The sequence below is a fragment of the Aythya ferina genome (genome assembly GCF_964211825.1).
Source record: "Aythya ferina genome assembly, chromosome: 1".
Lineage (NCBI taxonomy): Eukaryota > Metazoa > Chordata > Aves > Anseriformes > Anatidae > Aythya > Aythya ferina.
In genome coordinates, this window is record NC_140296.1 from 150,339,943 (window position 1) to 150,359,883 (window position 19,941).

The following is a 19,941-nucleotide window of genomic DNA, read 5'->3' on the forward strand; positions in this document are numbered from 1 at the left end:
TTGCTCTGTGGCTTTTGTCTACCACGATCTCAGAGGCAGGGGCCTTCCAAAACGGTCAGCTGCAGATGCTTTATGTATTTATTTTTTTAACTCTAAACTCAGACTTGAAACCAAGGCTCTCACTCGTGGTTTGGTGCGTTTCTCTTGATCCCCAAATAATTTTTAGCATAGATGTGGGCAAACTGTGTGCTGTGTGCTTTGTGTAAGGCCTGGGCAGCTCCTGCTAGGACATGGGGCTGTGCAGGTCCTGTGAAGTGAGGGGCTGTGCCTCTGGCAGTGACCTTGCTCCAGAGGGGGCTGTGGCCAAGTCCCACTGTGCGTTTTACGGGGCAGTTCTGTGTATTTTTGCTCAAGTGGCAGAACAGCTGGTACCTAAAGGTGTAGCAATCTCATACAGCCAACGGTAGGCTGCAAAGTGAAAAAGTGAAATGAACCGGGCTGATTTCTGATGCTGCTCACAGATAACCTCAACAGCACAGTGGGATCAGCTGCAGAGGTCCTGCTTTCAGCTCCAAGCACGAAGTGCACATCGCATCAATGGGAGCTGCTGGAGACAGCCTTGCGCATCACCTCTGCGCTCCTGGCACCCCAGGGTGTGGGGGTCCCCTCTCTCCGCCCTGGTTAGTCCTTGCAGAGCAGCAGGGAAGCACTCCCAGCCCCAGTGTGTGACCCAGAGCGGGACGTGGTCCTGTGCCGGGCTCCTGCCCTCTTTTTGGGATACGTGGTGTGAAGTGGGAGGTGGGGGGTGGGCTTGCTTTGGGGGGTGCACCGACCTCACAGGAGCCCCATAGATGAGCGTGGCTCATAAATCTCACTCTTCAGATAATCCTGCTTTAGAGACAGGGCGAGACATCTTGATTTAGACCTGCGTGAAATTTGCTGAGCCAGTTGCTCTCCCATGGTTTCGTTTTGCATCTTCCCTTCTCTCTCCGTGTTTGTGCTCTCTGTACATCGCGCACACACACACACACGCACACACACACGTGCACCCTATACCTGTGATTTTGCTGCTGCTGTACCACAGCACTCATGTCTGTGTGCTTTTCCCAGGCCGTTCATTGTGCTGCCTCCCCTGATGGAGTGGATACGGGTTGCCGTGGCTCACGCGGGGCACCGTCGCAGCTTCTCGGTGGACAGTGATGACGTACGGCAGGCAGCGAGGCTCTTACTGCCTGGAGTTGACTGCGAACCTCGACAGTTGAAGTAAGTCCACACCACGATCTGGTGCTTTGTGCAGAATAATGTCTCTCTCTCTCCTAGTGACAGCGATTTAGCAGGCAGGCAGAGGGCTCTCTCTATTTCCCGGAGAGGTGCACGGATGCTCGGGCTCGTCGCTGCGTGCGTTGCGAAATCGGCTCTGGTATTTGCTCACATCCCTGGATAAGCCGGTGGTTGCATGGTAATGGGTGCCTGAATATCTCACAGCTGGATCGAGCCCATCATCTGCTTGCCTGCTTTTTTTCCTCTCACTAGTAGGTTCGGCTTGGTAATGAGGGGCTGAAATCTTCTGCTAATTGTCTGCTTCGTAACGCTTCGCTCTAGAATTACCGAGATCTAATTGGCAGGGCTGCAGATATTTTCACTGCTTTGTTTTCAGCACTAATGGTGAAAGGGCACGTTTAAACTTATAGGTAATGCTACCTCTTGCAGTAAAATTGTATTTTTCATGCTAATGTCAGTTCAAATTAGTTGTAAATGTCAGCCTGGATAATTTGACTTTTTCGTGTATCAAGTGTGACCTTTTGGTTTTCTAATGAAGTCCTAAACTATTTATTGCCAGGATATGCTTTTAGTGTCTGTTTTGCTTTATTATTATGTACATGTATAACAGCATGATCTAGGGCTGCGCTGGAATCAAGCTTATACTTGGCTTTGATTTTCATATGAAAAGGCATTATGAATCTGCCAAAGTAGAAATTACTCACTGATACTACTTCACAAATTTGTATGTAAAAAACAATCTTCAGCAGTCTGCCTCTCACACGGCAGTAGGTGCATTCTTCCCTGCAACACAGAAAGCAGAGGAACGATCTACATGATTAGCTGTGACAACCTGCATCGGAGCAGCTGTGCTTTGTTGACTCTGGCCTTGACATGCTCTTTCAGCAGAGAGTATAGTACTTTACTTTGTGATCTGCATCAGATTTTTGTAGTCACGGCTATTGAATATTTAATTGAAGAAAGATGTTGAATTTTGAAAGCTAAATCTGGAGCGTTTCATATTTCAAATATTGACTGTAATTGCTTCCCTTCAGTGTGAACATCTTGACCCTCATTTCCAGAAGTGCAGCGCTCTGCATCCCTACTGAAATGTCAGGACTTATAGGTACTACGCATTTCCTGAGGACCTAGCATTTGGTCTTGAAAAGGCACAATTAATTAAATTTCTGTTTCAGTATTTAGGTAGGGTTGCAAATAAGGCAATAGTGCTTGTGCTCTAACTCTCCTGTCTTAAAAATGAAGGTATTGGTATTTGTGCATTTAAAAAGCATGATCTGCATCATTCTAGCAAGTTATATTTTGTCAGCGTGTATGCACACGCATATATATATATAAAACACCATCAACTGGTTAGATGGTTTTCCAGAAGTTTCAAAATCCCTTCAAGTTGGGGACAGCTGTATTAAGCTAGAAGAAAAATTATTAATGGTGAGGAACAAATCAGCACTTAGTTTAAAGTTGCCATCAAGAATTCATTTCGTAATGAATTGAAGTGGTGGCTGTTGTCCTGCTCGTCCCACAGGTGGGAATGAGCCTGAGGAGTGCAGCCCAGAATTAATCAGGTGGGAGGGAAAAATAAATCGTGCCAGAGACAAGCTCTGGATTTCACAAAGACCAGACTTTGCAGCGTGCCCTTACTTGACTGTAGGGGCCTGATTGACCCACTGATGTCCCAAAATGTGAATCACAGGAATCTCGAAGCAGGGGTCTGCAAACGAGTGTCCGTGTACCTGGTGGTTATATTGAGGTCTGTGCATGCTGCCAGCGTTGTGCAGGAGGTTCTTTGTGTAGCTGAGGCTCTGGTCCTGTGTGCCTGTACTCCCGAGATCAAAGGAAGGACTGTGCTTTTCTGAAGAATAACGTGAAGCATCAGGATGTTAATTTGAAATCTTGCTGCTTGTAATTTTTTTATTTGAATTCCGTACAGACCCTGACCGTATCTCACTGCCACTAAGCCGAGCTCCAGCCTTTCATGCCTCCCTGAAGTGTTCCCAGCCATCAGCTGCCCAGCAAGCACCAATTCCATAAGTGCAAACACGGGGTGTGTGTGGGGGGGACCCAACAGCTTCACAGGGGATGGCTTCTCAAATAAGCTGTGGGATGGATGGCAGCTGAAGGATTTTAAGTGCTGTGAGCTTGATATATTTTTGTGGCTCGGATTAATATTTCTTAATAAGTGGAACCTTGAAACCAGTTCAATTTCTAGGCTTTTCTTAGCACTCTTTTTTAGTCCCTTAAATGCAGGGACCCAAACCAAAAAATTCCCCATGTGTTACATCCCATGGCCTGTGTCCTGTGCTGTGATATTGCATCATTCCGCGGTGTTGATTCACGACCTGTCATTGCAAACGCATAAAGCAAAATCAGCTTCCACACTGGAAAAATACGCATACGGAGAGAGGCAGAGCTCTGGCAGGATCTCAAAGGCTATGAAGTTCAGATAAAAAACAAATGTTCAGTTTCTTATCTGAAGTACAGCATGGAGGTCTCCCAGCGGAGCTGTGTGACACTTCCCAGCACAATCACATACTCCAGCAGTGAGGTTCCTGATATGTGGCTTTGTAAATCATCTCTGCTCCCTTCCTGCCTTTCACTCCAATACTTCCTCTCTTTCTCCCCTCTTCTGATCTTCAAAACTCCATCTCCTTAATTTCTTGCAATGTTTTCATCTCCTGAAAGAGGAGCTGTTTTTGCTCTGGGCCGAGGACTGAGGGAGGCTGGAGTCAGGCAGGAGCTGTCTGTCTCCTTCCTAATCTCTTTTCATTTTACAGCAGCAGACATGCCAGAAAGTTTCTACCCTTTCCCAGCCTTGTCAAATGAGCAGGGATCTCAATGTTCACCTTCCCCCAGGAGTGGGAGCTTTAAATAGAGCAGTTGTCTCTACCTCTTGCAAGGAGCTGGGTTTCACAGATGGATCGACTGCTGGTTGTACAGCAGCTAGCCGAGACTGAAGCCCAAGTTGCGTCCAAAATATGCTTTGTCGTGGTGGGAGACCAGACTTAAATAACACCCCACCTGTTCCCAGGACGTGTCGTGCTACCTGAGGCAGCTGGACAAAGTCGGCAGAGAGCTGTGTGCCAAGCAGCTCTGCGCTGGCATAAATCTAGTGAAGGTGGGTGCTCTGCCCCCAGCACTAGGCCTCTGGTTTCCTTCTTCCAATCCACAGGATGTTTGTTTCGGAAAAAATACCCAGTGTGTTAGACATGTGCTGGGGAGGATGGCTACATATTGGGACTGGAGGCTGAAGGCAGAGAGACAGAGCAAAGAAGAAGCATCTTGTATTGCTCAGCACAAAGGCTGCCATGCTTTGTAGCAGGGTCAGTGGTTTTATTCCTTTTTCTAATATATTATGGCAATCCTGGAGGATGTAAAGCTGCTGGAACAAACTGACGCCAGAGAGGTAGTAGCGTGCAGGAGATTGTTACATGGTCAGTCCCGCTCCTGACTGCTTAAAGTGCTATTTTCTGGACAGTCAGAGGTTAAAGAGGTAAGGATATGGTCTGAGATGCAATTGTGTGTGGGGGCATGCATGTTCATACTGATATCCAGAAGCAGCAAAAATTCAGTTCCCCTTCAGGCTAGGCATTTCTCCACAGCTACGTTGGTGGCTGGAAACCTTTTCACACTCGTTAGTGCTTTGTCCCCTTGCCCAGCTCTTCAGAAGGCTGTGAAGCTCCTCGCTGGCATTTGGAAGAGACGCAAACTTCACTAGTTTCGATGAACAGTTTCTTCTTGTCCATAGACGAAAAGGTCTGTGTCTTCTCTTGTACACTGGAGAAATAGGATTGCTTTCTGCAGCATTCATCGCTGCCCCTCACAGCCCACAGCTGCTTCACTGGAGGCAGGTCTTGGCAAGAGGAGCCCAGGACATTTCTTTAAAGAGGGCTGAAGTCCTTTTTGGCAATTTTAACCAAAGGACAGTGATGGGCAATGGCACTTTTGCATCAGGCTCCTCATGGGTGAGCCCTGCAGGCATCTGATGTCTTCTTGCCCCATCCCATGTTGATGTGCAGCCTACGGGGCTCCCCAGACATTTAGCCAAATTTCGTTGGAGGTGAGAGCATTGCTGCTGGTTGTCCCAGAGCTGGTTGAGAGCAGCCTCACACAAGGCAGAGCCTATTTGCAAAGGGCAACTTGGCAGCTGGCAGCATCCCAAGACATCTGCTCAGCATCGTGAGCCACCTCTGACATGTTCCTTTTGGTCCTTCAGGGCCCAGAGTCCGTTCTTCCCTTCAGCTGATGAGTGGCAGACGTTTAAGCCATGATAACTTGATCCGCCTTAATTGCTTGCTTATACACGTAGGCAGCATTTCCGAGTTATGGATGGCTTCCCCAAGGGTGCTGGGCTCACACAGAGTGACCACAGCAAATATCCCTTTTCTTCTCTGACTAGTTGTGAGGCTGAGTCCTGTCTCTGTTCCTAACCATGGTCGTATCCTTTTTTCTCCTCTCTTCCTGGAGTGCAGAGATGAAATCAGCGTGTTTATGTCCTAGCCTTGAGAAGGCACCGGGGGAGGTGTGCATCAGTGCTAACAGATGCTATCACCCAAATGTGAATACTTTGCTCCTGTTTTCAGGAAGAAAATCCTGGGGAGAAAGGAAAACTAAATAATAACAACAAGGTTATGGCAATGGAAAAGCAGTAATCAAAAAGAGAGCAAATTATGCGGCTTAATGCACTCAAATTGGGGTGACCAGATAACCTCTGTCCCAGAGATGAGAAAGAGCTGCCTCATGAAACCAGAAGGTCAGAGGGAAATATTTTTGACAAAGCCCAGAGTGTGGTACCGTAACTCTAAGGATTAATAATAGCAGCACCCAATATTTGAAAAGGATGAGAAATGATCCAAGGAAAATTCCAGCCCCTTAGTGTAACGTCAATAATATGCGAGGCCTTAGAATGGTTTTTGAAGCAAAGGCTAATTAAAGACATGTTGTTGAGGGGAAAATGGGATAAAATGTGACACAGATTTTCTAAAGATAGAGCTTGCCAGACTAATCTAATAACTTTGTGATAAGATAACTGATTTTCTACCCCAAGGAAATTCAGTACATCTCATCTTTTTGGAGTTGAGTGATGCAGCCCATGCAGGGAGCTTTGAGTTAAGACAGAGAGCTAGAGATTAGTGCAGGGACTGGAAAAACGGGCAAGGGCTGGCCTAAAGAGAGGTGACAAGGGGTGGGGTTGGCCGCAGTGAGGTTAAAAGCAGAGTTCTTCAGCTCTCCATCATAAGAGCTGTGCTTTTTTAATTTTCAGAAAGGGCTTTGGCACAAATATTAGCAATGCGCTCATGAAGTTAAAATTTGCTGATGCCATGGTGCTGAGAGGCATTGTCCAAACAGAGGGAGTTTGGGAAATCATCCAGGAAAGAGTGGATGACCTTGAGGGCTGGGACAAGAGCAGTGAGATGAAATGCACTTTTCCACAATTGTAAGGCGAGCGCATAGAGCTCAGTTAAAAGATACACAGTATAAAATATACTGTATTGGGAGCTGAGTGTTGAAAATGTGTTGGTAAAGGCTGTAGTGAAGTATTTCCTCACAGAATGACTGTGAAGCACCCAAATGGTTGTTTTTTTAGCCTGGGGAAAAAAAAAATGCAATTTGTGGGTGCATGACAAGGGGAAAATACCGGTGCCTCTGTAGGTGAAACTGGCAGGAAGGGATGGGGAATAGCAAATATTGTGTTCACATCAAGGAAATATTCATGTTGGACCAGGCGCAGAGAAATGGGCTAGCATGATCTGAGTTCTGACAAAATTTTGTTGCAGAGGAAGCCTGAAAGAATGGGGTTCGTTTGGCTGAGCGGAGTGACTGCTATGGGAGCATGGGGCTGTTCCCTGCTATAAATACATTGGAAGTAAACACCACAGAAGGAAAAATGCTCTCTGTTTAAAGGGACATGGGAATATGTGGATATGAACGGGTCATGAGCAAGTTGAAGCTGAAAGTGCAGATGGGTCCAAGCCTTGCTGCAGGGAGGGATGGGGATTATTAACACTCCAGTCTTGTGTGAGTCCACAGTGGCTGCCTCATCCCAACCTCACCCAGGGCTATGAGTTGGATTTGCAGCTCTGATCCAGAAAGGTCTCTGGGCAATTTCGGTATCTGAATGCCTTTGAAAATCTGTCTTTAATTGAAAATCAGTCCTAATTTCCAATTAGCCTTGAACCGGGAATACCTAGTCTGCTTTTCTGTCTGGGACCATCCCTCTTAATGAAGGTTCTCGAGGAAAATAGGATTATTGACCTCAAGAGTGAAGCTAATTTAACATGAGGATATCCTTGGCTCACTGTAGAGAGTTTTCTGAAGACTGGAAAGGGAAAGACACAGCAACACAACGGCAAGAGGTGCAGTTTTCTTCTTTCAGAGCAGCCTACACCATTTGCCATGTCATCTTAATACTACACCACACATACACTCTACTTACTTTCAAGTGAAAGAAAGGTTGCATTTAATGTTTTATTTATGGAAATCCTCTGTTTGTACTAGAGCATGAAAATATAAATAGATTTAATAAATAGATGTTTGAAGGCACAAAAATATTTCTACTGTTCTTCACTCTCTTAAAATTCACAGGATGAAGGGCTGAGGTTCTGGAGAGAGGGAGTAGAAAACTGCTAAGAAAATCTGCTATTTAATTAGATACTGCCACTGTTAAGTAGGAACGGGTGGTGTTTGCCTACCTCCTTGAATGTCCTTGTTCTTCCCACAAATTTTCACTAATCCTTTAACACCAACCGTGTCTATTGCCATAATTAGGCACAAAAATGCCAAACCAGCAAGCGGTTGTAAACAAGCTGCTTGACAAAATCCAGCAGTCCCTTGGGGCAGATGGTGCCAGGAGATGAAGGAAATTTTATTACTTAAAAGATAGAGCATGGGTTTCCTGAGGTGAATCTCAACCTGTCTTGCCAACCAGCTGTTTGAAGACAGCAGTAATAAAAAAATTATTGAAGGGGATGGACTTCTCCTTATGTTCTCCTTCACTTCCAGGGCGGAACTCAGTTGTATTTTACAGGCTTAAGGATAAACAGCCTTTCTGTATTTTTTTTTTCCATTGCAAGCAAGTTCAGCAGTGCTTCATATGCTCTGATGCTATATATGTTCCTTAATGCAATCATCAGGATACAGGTAACATATTGCCTTCCAGTAATTAGTGAAACCTTAGATTAGTGAAACATGAATCTGTACTCAAATTTTCCCTTGATACATTAGCCTTATTCAAAGTCTGAAGTCAGATTCAGTTTTGAATATGGTTCCTGCCCTATATTATGCGTGTCTGTAATATTAAAAGTGTTTTGAAATATAGATTTGGGTCTTGATTTTGATAGCTACATCACTTTTTAAATGTGTTTTCTGGTATCTGTAACCAATTTATTGTCAGGCCTTTGACAGGAATAAGAAGTTGTTTAATAAATATATAGAATGTTTTTATTTTCTTGTCTAATTTGGCTCCTGGTTAAAGTAACCAGGGATACTTTATGTCCGTATTAAAATGTAACGCTGTTCACCAGTTTGATCAACATGCTTGTGCTTATGTTTTACTTTCTCCAAACCAAAAACTCAAATAATTGTCTCAATATAGTATTTATATTGGAGTCCCTTTAATATTAACATGATATTCCCCGTGAGCACATCACTGGGAAAAGAGCGCTTACAAATTTAAATCAAATCATCTACTGCTCCTGCTACTGCTGGTTGTGTCTGTAGCCTCACTGAAGAGCCCCAGGCGAGGAACAGGACCCTTTTGTCCTGTGGGCTGTGTGTACCCAGATCAAAACAGTGATCCCTGACCCCAAGAAATTAAGCATTGCAAATACATGCATATAGCTAGCTAAAATATGACTCCTTCCAGACTTGCAGCCAGCTGAACTATAATTTCTGACGTGAGACCTCATTCATATTTAGGACAGAGGCATAGTGAATAAACTCCACAGAGCTAAAGAAATGGAGTTAATTAATAGATTATCATTCTTTTAATTGAAAGGGCTGATGACTGAGTCCCAGGTGGACAAAGAAGGTTTTGATGCTTGGGTATCACAATGATGATCTGTTCATTTCAGCTGAGGGAAGTGTTTGTCCTGCTGCTCATCACATTCTGCTTTCCATTTCTTTTAAATTAACTATTAGCTTGAGATGCTGGCATGTATAGCTTAGAACATAATTAGGATGTTCATGCCTTTTTTTTTTTTCTTTTTTTTCTTTTTATAACATTTACAGAGCATTGCATTTTTTTAATTGTCCACTACTGACTCTGGCAATAATCCCCTCCAAAAGAACAAATAATTAAAAAGCTATGTAATAAGAGAACTGCTGCGTATACCAGTTACGATGGAAACACTTTGTCTTTGAATCATCTGTTTTCCCAAATGCATTCAGCCCGTGAGTAACTTATTAAAGATCCGCACAGACCTTATCTTAGCCGGTCCAAGTGACAATGAAAAAAACTTGCCTTTCACCGTCGCTGCAGAAGTGCCGCATTATGTTTTCATAACGCGAGTTTGGGAAAAGATAAAAATAATTTGCTCTCCTGTTTGGAGCCGTTATAAATGAAGAAGATTGCCTTTGACTCCTTTCAGAGGTTTGAGTATTTTGGAGTGCGAGAGAGCGCCATGGTCACCGTGCAGAATTTGACAGGGGCCATTGGCAAATAATTAATGTTACCATGGCGCTGCCCATATAAAGCCCCAGTAAAGTTAATTATGTGCGGTGGTAACTCTGTAATGATCTTGAAGATAACTGCTGTGGAAGCAATATCCGTGAGGAATTAAAAGAGGTTCGGGAGAAAGTTGTACGCTAAAAAATATGCGCACAGCTTAGCTACAAAAATAAAATCGGGATTTCACTTGCTTCTGGTTTCCCTTGTACCTGAAAAGGCAGTCGTTTGCTTGATTCAGGGTTGGGAAGAAGCAGTTAGTGAGTTTATAGGTTGGGTGACTGAAACCCTGAGTTACGGGATGGGTTTGCTACTGAGTCCTGTGATCAGTGCACATGAAGTCAAGCCCAATGTATGTAACCTCTCAGTTTTGGAAGTCTGAGCAAGTGTGCGGTGGTGGTGGTCCCAAGGAGCCTGCCCAGCTCCACAGTCTGCTAAATGTGGGAATCCAGAATGGGCTTAGCCTTTTGAGGGAGGATATAAAACTCCAAAGATGCTGGGCAGTCCTACCTTTGCCACTGTGTCACCTGTCAGAGACCTCAAAATTGAGCAGCCCTGGCTGGCATCCAGGGTGGTGACGTCCTGCCCTCCTGAGACTGTCCCCAGGGAAAAGGGGACAGAGAGCTGTGGCCCCCTGCAATCTTCTGCTCCTCCCGTCAGCCAGCTCTGTCCTTCTGATGAAGAAGCATCTTTTTTTGCAGGCTGAGGACTTGGGGAAAGGACAAACGTGTGAGAGCTCTGGCAGCCGGCAGAGCTGGCAGCAAGCTGATGTGGCCTTGGAAGGGATGTCCAGCTGTCGAGCTGGTGTCAGTGTCCTGTGCGTTTGGAAAGATCCCAAACACTTTTTGGCAAAAGGGCTGTGAACTGACTGTGCAGTCGGGGGGGTTTCCAGTTCTGTTTGCGTTGCCCTTTTCAGCTGCACTGATGCTGGTGTCCCTTACTTTGCAAGCACAGCTTTACAGCTCTGAAGCGAGACCCTGTACATTTAGCTGACTTCACCATCCCTCGTCAGCCTTATTTTTCAGGCTTCTTCCTGTCCTTTTCCCACCTCTCCATAGCTTGTCAGTATAGTCGTTGCATTACGAAGATGGGAATTCGGAGTGCATCAGGCCAGGGTGCTTCCTCCCTTCTTCCTTTTATCTTGCATCCTTTAGTATTTGTGAGTCTCTGCGTTGTCTGTGGTAGAACAGCATCCACTTCCATCGTGTAACATGGGGCAGAGACCCCTGCTTATACTCATAGAGTGATCCTGGTGGAGTCAGCATTATGCAGTTACTGGTAAGGAGGACTCAGGAGCAAATGCAGTGCTGTGTTGGCTTAGGGTTGACTTTTGATGCTTCCCCCCCCAAATTTTCATTCTGAAATGTGACTGCTCATTCTTTCTGCCGTACCATCTTCCCAGGTGGCTTTCTCCAGTTTCAAAAGTGATGCTGTGTTCTCCTATTCGGTACTTGTAGTTCCTGATCATTTTTGATCTGTCTCTTCACTGCTTTATATCTGTACATGTTAAATCTTCTTTTCCTTAACTCACTCATCTCTCTGACTCATTAAAATGGTGCTATACTTTCTCTTCCGAAATGTTTTCCGTTTTTTCCCCCTTGCGTCATGCTCTTCTTTTATTAAACTCCCCAGTTTGATCATTATCCATTTTATTAGTCAACATAATGGTGGCAACAGCAATGATCTATGTCAGTTTTTGCCACCATAGTTTCCTTTGTCCCATAAATCAGGGTCTCATGCTGTGTCCTTTTGGAGGTGTAGACCACTGGTAGAGGCACTGAGATGTGGTTTCTTGCTTTGTGGTTCTTTGTCTAGATGGCAATTTCTTCAGTGCTGCCCACCAGCCTTGCAGTTCAGATCCTCCCCTGAATCTGGATTATTGTTGCAGTGCCTGTGCAGCTGTAGCATCCCAGAACCGTAGCCTTGGGCCAAGACTATTATCCTCCCCAGCTGATTGAAGAGTACTAATTTGCTGACATCCAGCATCAGTAGTAACTAATGAGTCCTTGGCTATAAGCGGGTGAAGTGATGTGCTCGCAGGGGACCAGAGCAAACTCAGAGAGGAGCAGACACACAGAGCAGCAGCAGTAAGTAATGTCTGAACCCACGGCAGAGCAGAACTCTGGGCAGCCCCTAGAGAATAGGTAAAATAGGTCCTTGTTGCTCCTTCCTCCCACGCGTGGGTTTGCGTCCCAGGTCAAAATCTTGTTGTTTTTTTTTGTGAAGAGAAGATCATCGCTAGCGTTCTGCTTGCACCAAGCCTGGCTGACGTCAGTGAAGCTCTGCCTGTTCCTGCCAGCACTGAGTTTGACCCATTTTATTCAGAGTCTATGTTACATACCTCCGTACAAATGATGAAGCAGTGGCTTAACACAAGCAGTGATTCATAGTGGCAGACACCTCTGCAGTCCTCAGAGGATGTCTGGATCTTTCCATGGCTGCACTTCACTGAGGAACCACCTTGTTTGCAGCCCAGAGTCATCTGGAAATGGCCAGCTGCTGCTGGGAAGCCCAGCCCCTCCCTCCGTGCACTGAAAATCCCAACATCTAACTTTTGAGTATGCTCTATCCCTGTTGTACATTAAAGGAGGGCACAGATGATCTCTAGCATCCCATGCTATGGGGGTAGCGAGTACCAAATGTTGCTGTAGCTCTTGTGCCAGAAATGTGCCACACGGTGTGAACGTGTAAAAGCAGCAATCGCTCCTGTGGATCTCCGTGTCATCAAGCTCAGCCCTGCAGATCTGTGCTGCTTTTTGCTCCTTCCTGAAACTTGCTCAGAAACAACTGCGCAACAAACAGCCTGCTTATGGTTTTCTTTCTTCATCTCTGTTGCAGGCATATTACCTTTTAAGAATCTGTTGCTGCTGGTGGTGTTCATTGTGTCTGAGTGTCGTGTGTTAATCTTGTGGCGTGCTGTGGTGATGCAGCATCGTTCGTGTTCCCCTCAATAATGGTACTCCAAACTTTGTTTGCATTTGTAGTGCATCAACTTTTAAGCAGCCAAAAGCAAAACTGAGTATGTAGAAAGAACAAAAGATATCATTGCCAGTCTGGTTGTGGCCCAGCAAGGCAGAGAACAAACTTAAGCTCAGATGCCAGTTTCAGTACTGAGCCCTGCAGAAGCTTTGATCAAAATCCTTTGTATTTCCTGTCTCACTTTCCTTCCTCTGAAAGAGGAAGAACGACAGCTAATGCCACATACCACTGCTTCTATATAAACAGCGTATTCATCACATATTGCTGTTGAATATTAAGCAGTGTGTCACGTATTTTTGTAAAGCTTTGATAAAGCACGTTAAAGGAGAAAGTTAAATGATAATGATGTGCTGTTTGTATATTTTTTGGTTTGCTGCATTTTTTTACATTCAAATTAGAAAACAAATATTTGATGTGTATTTGCCTTTTTCACTTTTGATCCTGATTTTTTTTTCTTCATTCATAAGTAGCCCCTTGTTTTCTGACCTAGTGTTGTTGGAGAATGAAAGCAATGTTTTTCTAAACACTACTTTATCCAAGTTCATGCCAAAAGCGCTGTGGATTTGGACTCCACCCTCTACCCCAGACACTCTTCAGCATGAAAGAAAAGCAAATCTGTCTTTTAATAAGATGAAACCGGGTTGTATAATCATTGGATTTGAATTGCCTGCTCTCACTAGAACTGTAGATTCACGGCTTGGCTAAATAACTCCTAGCCCTTCTTCCATTGGAAATGGATATTTTGAGCAGCTTACAGTTTGGGGATCCTTCTAATAAGACCTTAACAGAATGACACTCTGTCTGTTACGCACAGCCAGTGAGGATTCATGGTATTTTGCCACAATTACCTTGCAAGAATGCTTTCTCCTCCCTGATTGCACGGTGCCCTGCTTGTCCATGGGACTTGTGCTTTCTCCTCCACAAAGGCCCCTCAGTTACTGGGGCTGTGCTGGTAAGATACTTGAAGGCGTTTGGAATGATGTTGTTTTCTCTTTGTTGTATTGTCAATGGTGATACGTCCATTTGATGTTAGTTCAAAGCTTACTGAAGCCACTGAAGCTTTTCAGAGACTGGGGGGACTGGATCACCTCGCCATGCGGAGAGAGAACTTGTGGTGAGAATGCGCTGTGCGTTGCTTCCATAGGGGAAAAAAAATCCAGTGAAAACTCTTTTTTTTTCCCATTTTTAAAAATAAAATATATGACTTGTCCCGTGAAAGATAGACCAAGGGCAATCTCCATTAGTATGCATTAACATTTCCCATTCAGCACGTCCCTTGAGCATACAGGTCAAAGGAGAATGAATGTGTGCATGACCTACATCCTTCAGAGACAGGGCAAAGTATTATTTTCCTAGGGACAGCGAGGTCTGTCCTGTGACTGTCCTCTGAGGGAGTTTATTTCTCGTGTTCACAGAATCGACGACTGTTTTTGTGCATCTCGGAAACTGGATGCGGTTGCCACTGAAGCGAAGTTCAAGCAAGACCTGGGTTTCCGAATGCTCAACTGCGGCCGAACGGATCTGGTTAAACAGGCCATATCCTTGCTGGGGCCGGATGGGATTAACAGCATGAGTGAACAGGTAACAAGATAGAAATGTAAAGAAAATCGTGAAAAGTGAGGGTTTTTTTCTGTTTATCGAAGCAAATGAGCCCCAGCTTTCAGCTAAATAAAGGCAGGACCTTAATGTTTACCCTGCGTTACTTCACATTTAGTTAAAGCACCATCAGGTGAATATATAAGATAAGTTTGGTCATTTCAAGTCATATTCATTCTTTGGTACTGAGGCAACTCAGCATGAGGGCAAATGCATCCCCCAAAATATTCTTAGCAGAGAAGTGAATTGGGTGAAGCCAGAAGGAGATCATGAGACAGCTTAGAGTTAATCTGAATATTTAAAATGGTTTCAATGTCTTGAGCAGTGGTGTGGGACAGGACTTTCTGAGGTGAACACCTTCCCAGAGAAAACTGCCTTGGGATTTGCAACACGTATTACATAAACCTTCAGTCCCCTGTCAGGAAAAAGTTAATCACTGGCACTCTCTGTCTGAGTTGAGTCCTGTTTGAACTGATCTTCTAGACGTGAAAGCCTCTCTGCAATGTTACCTCTCCATTAGCTGTGTTGCCAACATCCACCAGCTGAAGAGCCTAAATTTCTCTGGAGTTGCTCCTCCAGGAGGCCAGTGGTTGTGTCCAGGGATAAACCTGCCCCTGTGGCTGGCACAGTTGGACTGTGATCCTCACGAGGTCATTCCCCATTCCCAAGAGGGTAATGATGGACCTGGATATTACCGCTTCCTTTTGAAGTTGAGTTTTCTGAATTGTCTGATGCCCCCAGTGAAAGTCACAGTTGGATTTTAAGTAGGTTTAGGTCATCTGAGAGGAAAGCTTCTCTAGGAATGTGAGTTATGTTGCATTCAGTAGTTTCAGTTTGGGTCAATATTGTGAATTTCTTTGAGAAAAGCTTTAGAAGAAAGCAGTACTCTCTGAAAAAAAGTTGTATGAGAGAGCCCATTCCAAGGTTCATACATCATACTTCTAAAAATCATTATTATTTTAAGTTAGTCTGAACCTGGAAACTTTTCACAGCATATTTCCTCTGTCCTCCAGGCTGAAACCTGGGAACACTCTGGCTTGATTCATCAAAGTACTTAATCATACGCTTAACTCTGAACACATGCTTACATCCCATTTGAGTGAAAGTTAAGCCAGTACTTAAATGCTTCCCTGGACCAGACATCCCGCATCTTGCAGGGTAGAATCCTAAGTGATACAAGGCTGAAAGAAAAAGAGTCGTTTTTTATTTTACGAAAAACCAAACACCCTGGGTGCTGATTTTTCATGTTGTTACTGTGTTCCTGTGTGTGTGGAGCAGTAATGATGGGCTCATTAAAAACCCATTCCTCCCACCTGCAAAGAGACGGGGGCTGAGAGATGCTGCAGCACAAGGCTGAGCTGCAGAGCAAGCCTGGGGACTGGCAGAGGCATAAGAAGCAGGGGCAGCAGTGCAAGAGGAGGGGAGTTTGGAAACCTCATTAACTCTTTCAAATCCTGATACAGCAATGTGACATTCAGGGCCTCTTTTAGTCAACGGTAAGTCCATCATCAGCCTCAGCAGGGCCAGAAACCACGTGTGGCACACAGGCAGCCCCTTCACATTGCTGTGATTGCTGTGGGGCTCTTGGCTCTGGCTGCACAAGTGCTGGGTCATGCACAAGGACTTCAAAGTCATGTGCTAACCACCTGATTTAACTTCAGAATAAAACCCTTCACAGAATTTGAAGTAATAGCTTAAGTAACATGTACTTAATTTTAAGCTACTGTCCAGTCACCGTGTTTCAAGGCCCAAGCACAACTTTTTGATAATTCTGGTGGTCTTGTTTACTCTGGTACTATTTATTGACTGCCAGAGGAAATGTTCTGTCACTGACTGTAGCTGAAGTCGTTTCAAATTCTCTTTGCAAGTATCTCCAAGTCACCCGAACCTGTCCTTGCCTGGGGTGAAGTTGTTTGTTAATAATGGCAGGAGGCCCCAAATTCCTGTTCCCTTTCTCTGTATCTCCAAAAGTGGGTTTGATCCTGTGAAGTTCTCAATGACTTTCAAGGGGTCTCTCACTACCTTGCAGGGCCAAACCTTAATTTATGTTTTCTTTACAAGGGCAATCCTTTCACACCTCAGCACCTACTGCTTTTCAGCCCTGCACTGGTAGCTCAGCAAGAATGGTGGTGCTGGGCTCTGGCTAGGAACAGAAGTGAGTGGCACAGCTCTGTGTCTGGCCATGCTGGGCATCCCCTGTGCCTCTGAAAGTAATTTCACTTCATGGCAGCACTCAGGTTAAATAAACAGTGAGCCTGCTGCCATCTGACAGCAAATTTACCAGGCGACTTCGAGATAGGCTACAAACATGCATCAGAGGTAGCCGCACACTGCGGTAAATTTACTGCAAAACAACCAGTGACTGTTGATCAACACCCCCTACTGTATTCAATAAGCAGCTTTTTCTGTTATAATTTATGGTAGATTTAATGATTTCTTCATGGTTTCATCTAGACTCATTACCACAGCTACAATAATACTTATCTTAAGGGAAATGGTGATCAGGCGCAGCAGGTATGTCAGATTAATACAAATTGTGTTGTGGTGGTTTGGTAGTGAAGGGTCAGTTAATCTAGTTTTCCTCCAGACAGGGCTGTGTTTTCCTTGCAACAATGCTGTCTAGCATTTCATTTAAAATGAAGTTTTTGTTTACCAGGGAGTGCTATGCAAAGCTTTAGCATCTTCATTCCCTTTTATCCTACGTGGAAAATACCGCCCAAATCTGCCCTGTCATAAGAAGAGCTTTGGATGTTTTTAATGGCTCTGGTGGTTATTTTAAAAGTTAGATTTTAAGAAACAGTGATCATAGAAAATGGAATAGACTTGTTGTCTTTTTAAACTATCAGTGGAAATATGGTTGCTTTGATAAAAACATTTCTCTGCTGGGGCCCCAAGGACAAAGACGCTAAGTTTAGTACATGAACATGGAGGTGAAGCTCACAAACCTGATTTCAGTAGCTGGGCTAAGAATGACAAGGATAATGTGTAAACAAAACCAAAAAAAAAATGAAGTGACAGTGAAAATGGAGATTTTACTAAATGGTTTGCTTTTGTTAGTCTGAGAGGCATGTCTGTAACAGAGATAATGGATGTCATTAAATACATACTGTTAGTCTTGATGATATATACTTAATTATTATTTTTTTTTTTAAATGAAAAGAGTTTTGTGTTAAATTTGTCAATTCCTTTGTTTTTTTAACTCCAAAAAATGACTAGGGCATGACTCCACTGATGTATGCTTGTGTCAGGGGTGATGAGGCTATGGTGCAGATGCTGCTAGATGCTGGAGCAGATCTGAATGCTGAGGTGAGGACTTTTTGTTGGTTGTATCTTTGTTCTGTTATTTGTTCACATCTTAAACTGCCTCCTGAAACAGTAGCAGAAGGAAAATCCCAAGAATTAAAAATAAAAGAAAATTGTCTTGTCTGGGACAGCACCACTTGAAATGAATAGTGAAATCAGACTGCATTAGGTTAACATTGGGATTCACTGCACAGGAAGGGGCAAGTCATCAGGCTTTCCCCACAGGTAATACTGATTTAGTTGTGTTTGCACACTGCAAATGAATACAGGCATTAGCGCTAGCCATGGAGCACAGCTCTGATGGTATTGGAAGGATTCCCTGAATCTCAGCTGAGTTAAAATCAAGAGGGTAAAAGAAATACCCATCTGATAGCCTGCCAAACCTTGAGCATTTCTATGCCTTGGGATGTTCTGCCTGAGCATCCCCAGCACAGAAGCGCAGTGTAAGTTCCAGTGTTCTGTTTTATGAAATGCTTTGGGCTGAAAACTGTTGGATGAGGAGCTTAACGCTTCCAGAACATAAACGTCTCTTTGATGAATGCACATCATAAACTTACACAATCTGTCCACCAAACAGATTGTGGTCCAGCTCCGTGCAATGCAGGTATGTACATTTTAAAGAGCCGTTTGAAAATCCATAAGAGAATTATTTGTTAATGATTCCAGTTTCAATTTGTGGAGGTCATGAGTAAATTAAGCTGTCTGCTTCACTTATCTGTGTTCCATCTGTTCTGTTTGGATTTGAGCGAGCTGATAGATTGCAGTTACTGCTTTCAGCCAGGCATTTTGCACTTTTAAAAATTTAATTTAAAAGTAGAAATAGATGTCACCTGCACAAGACTGATAATCATTACTATCTGATTGCTGATCGGTGGCTTATGTGAAATCATCTGATGATTTCAGTTCAGTTTCTTAAGGAAGTCACTGTCACCCCTTCCCTCACAAAATTCAAGTAAACCACCCTCAGAGCTGGCAATAATTGAATACTTGAGCCCTTGTTAGCACTCTTGATAGACACATCAAAGACTGAATGGACATGGGACTGATCTCTCCTGCTGCTCTGAGTCTGTGGCTCACAGGTGGAAGGGCATTACTTGGCTTTCATCAGGAGCAGAAAGCCCAGTTCTCCCAGTTGTGCCAGTAATCTTCCAGACTTGAACCAAATGCAAATGTAAAGAGTTTTGTCGTCCTGAAACTGCTGACATCTGAAAGTGCAGCTCCAGTGAGGATTCGAGCCTCCCTGATTCATTTCTGTAGAGTGTTTGCTCTGAAATCAAATGAAAACACTTTGGGACAAGAACTGTGAATAATTATGGTGTGCAATTAGAAGATGATTTGTGCACACCACAACCAACTGTGCAAATTGGGCAATTACGGCAAAAAAAGGCAAATCAGCCATGAACGAAAATAAATACTCTGTCAGGTGCCTGCATCATTTTCCCTATTTCTTTTTGCAAATCAGTTATATATATATGTGTGTTTCTAAAAGTAGCCTCAAATGCTGGGTGCCTCCCTTTCTGATTGCCCGTCTTTAGTGAAAATGGACTCATTTCCAGATGTTCTGAGAAGCTGCAATTCACTCGGGAGTCAGTGGGACCTGTAGCTGCTCAGCAAATCTCAATTGAGGCTTTAGAAGCCCTGTGAGCCACAGGTCTTTTGCAAACACCATGTCAACTGACACCCCGCCCCCCCCCCCCCCCCCAAAAAAAAAAAAAAAAAAAAAAAGGAGCAAAGGAGTTAAAATGACTTCATTTTCTTTGCTGCTTGCTGTGGGCTGCCCCGAACAGCAGTGGGAATCCATGCCGGAGGAGGACGAGCTGGACACGTGTCTCACTGAACCGTGATGGCCATTCTCAACCTCTGCTGCTCTTGCTTCCCAGCCTAAATCCAAAGGCTCAAACTGCTTGATCCTTTTCCTTCTAAGCAAACCCAGGTGCCTGCACACTTCTGTTGCACCAGGGCTCACGGTGCACTGGTCCCTCCAGGGCTGCACAAGAGAGATGGGCACTTTGACCTCCCTCTTTGGCAAATCTGAGCGATGCAGCCAGGCGCTGCTGCAGATCCGCTCCTCTCACAAGCTGTGGGATCTGCACAGGCTCTTCAGATTTTGTCCTCATCCCTCGTTCTTGGGACTGAGGGCTTGGTCGTATGCTTCTAGCAAAATGCTGCATGTGGCACTTGGA

The 19,941-nt window shown here is 44.4% G+C and overlaps 1 protein-coding gene across 4 annotated transcripts in view; it reads left to right on the top strand.

Moving 5' to 3' along the window:
* ABTB3 (ankyrin repeat and BTB domain containing 3) overlaps nucleotides 1-19,941 on the top strand; it is a 162,213-nt gene that overhangs the window by 112,339 nt on the left and 29,933 nt on the right. For all 4 annotated transcript variants that reach the window (XM_084523938.1, XM_084523937.1, XM_084523940.1 and 1 more), the window contains exons 4-6: nucleotides 1,051-1,203; nucleotides 14,275-14,440; nucleotides 17,672-17,761. In XM_084523938.1, the coding sequence (XP_084380064.1) occupies nucleotides 1,051-1,203; nucleotides 14,275-14,440; nucleotides 17,672-17,761 (409 nt within the window). The remainder of the gene's footprint in view (nucleotides 1-1,050; nucleotides 1,204-14,274; nucleotides 14,441-17,671; nucleotides 17,762-19,941) is intronic.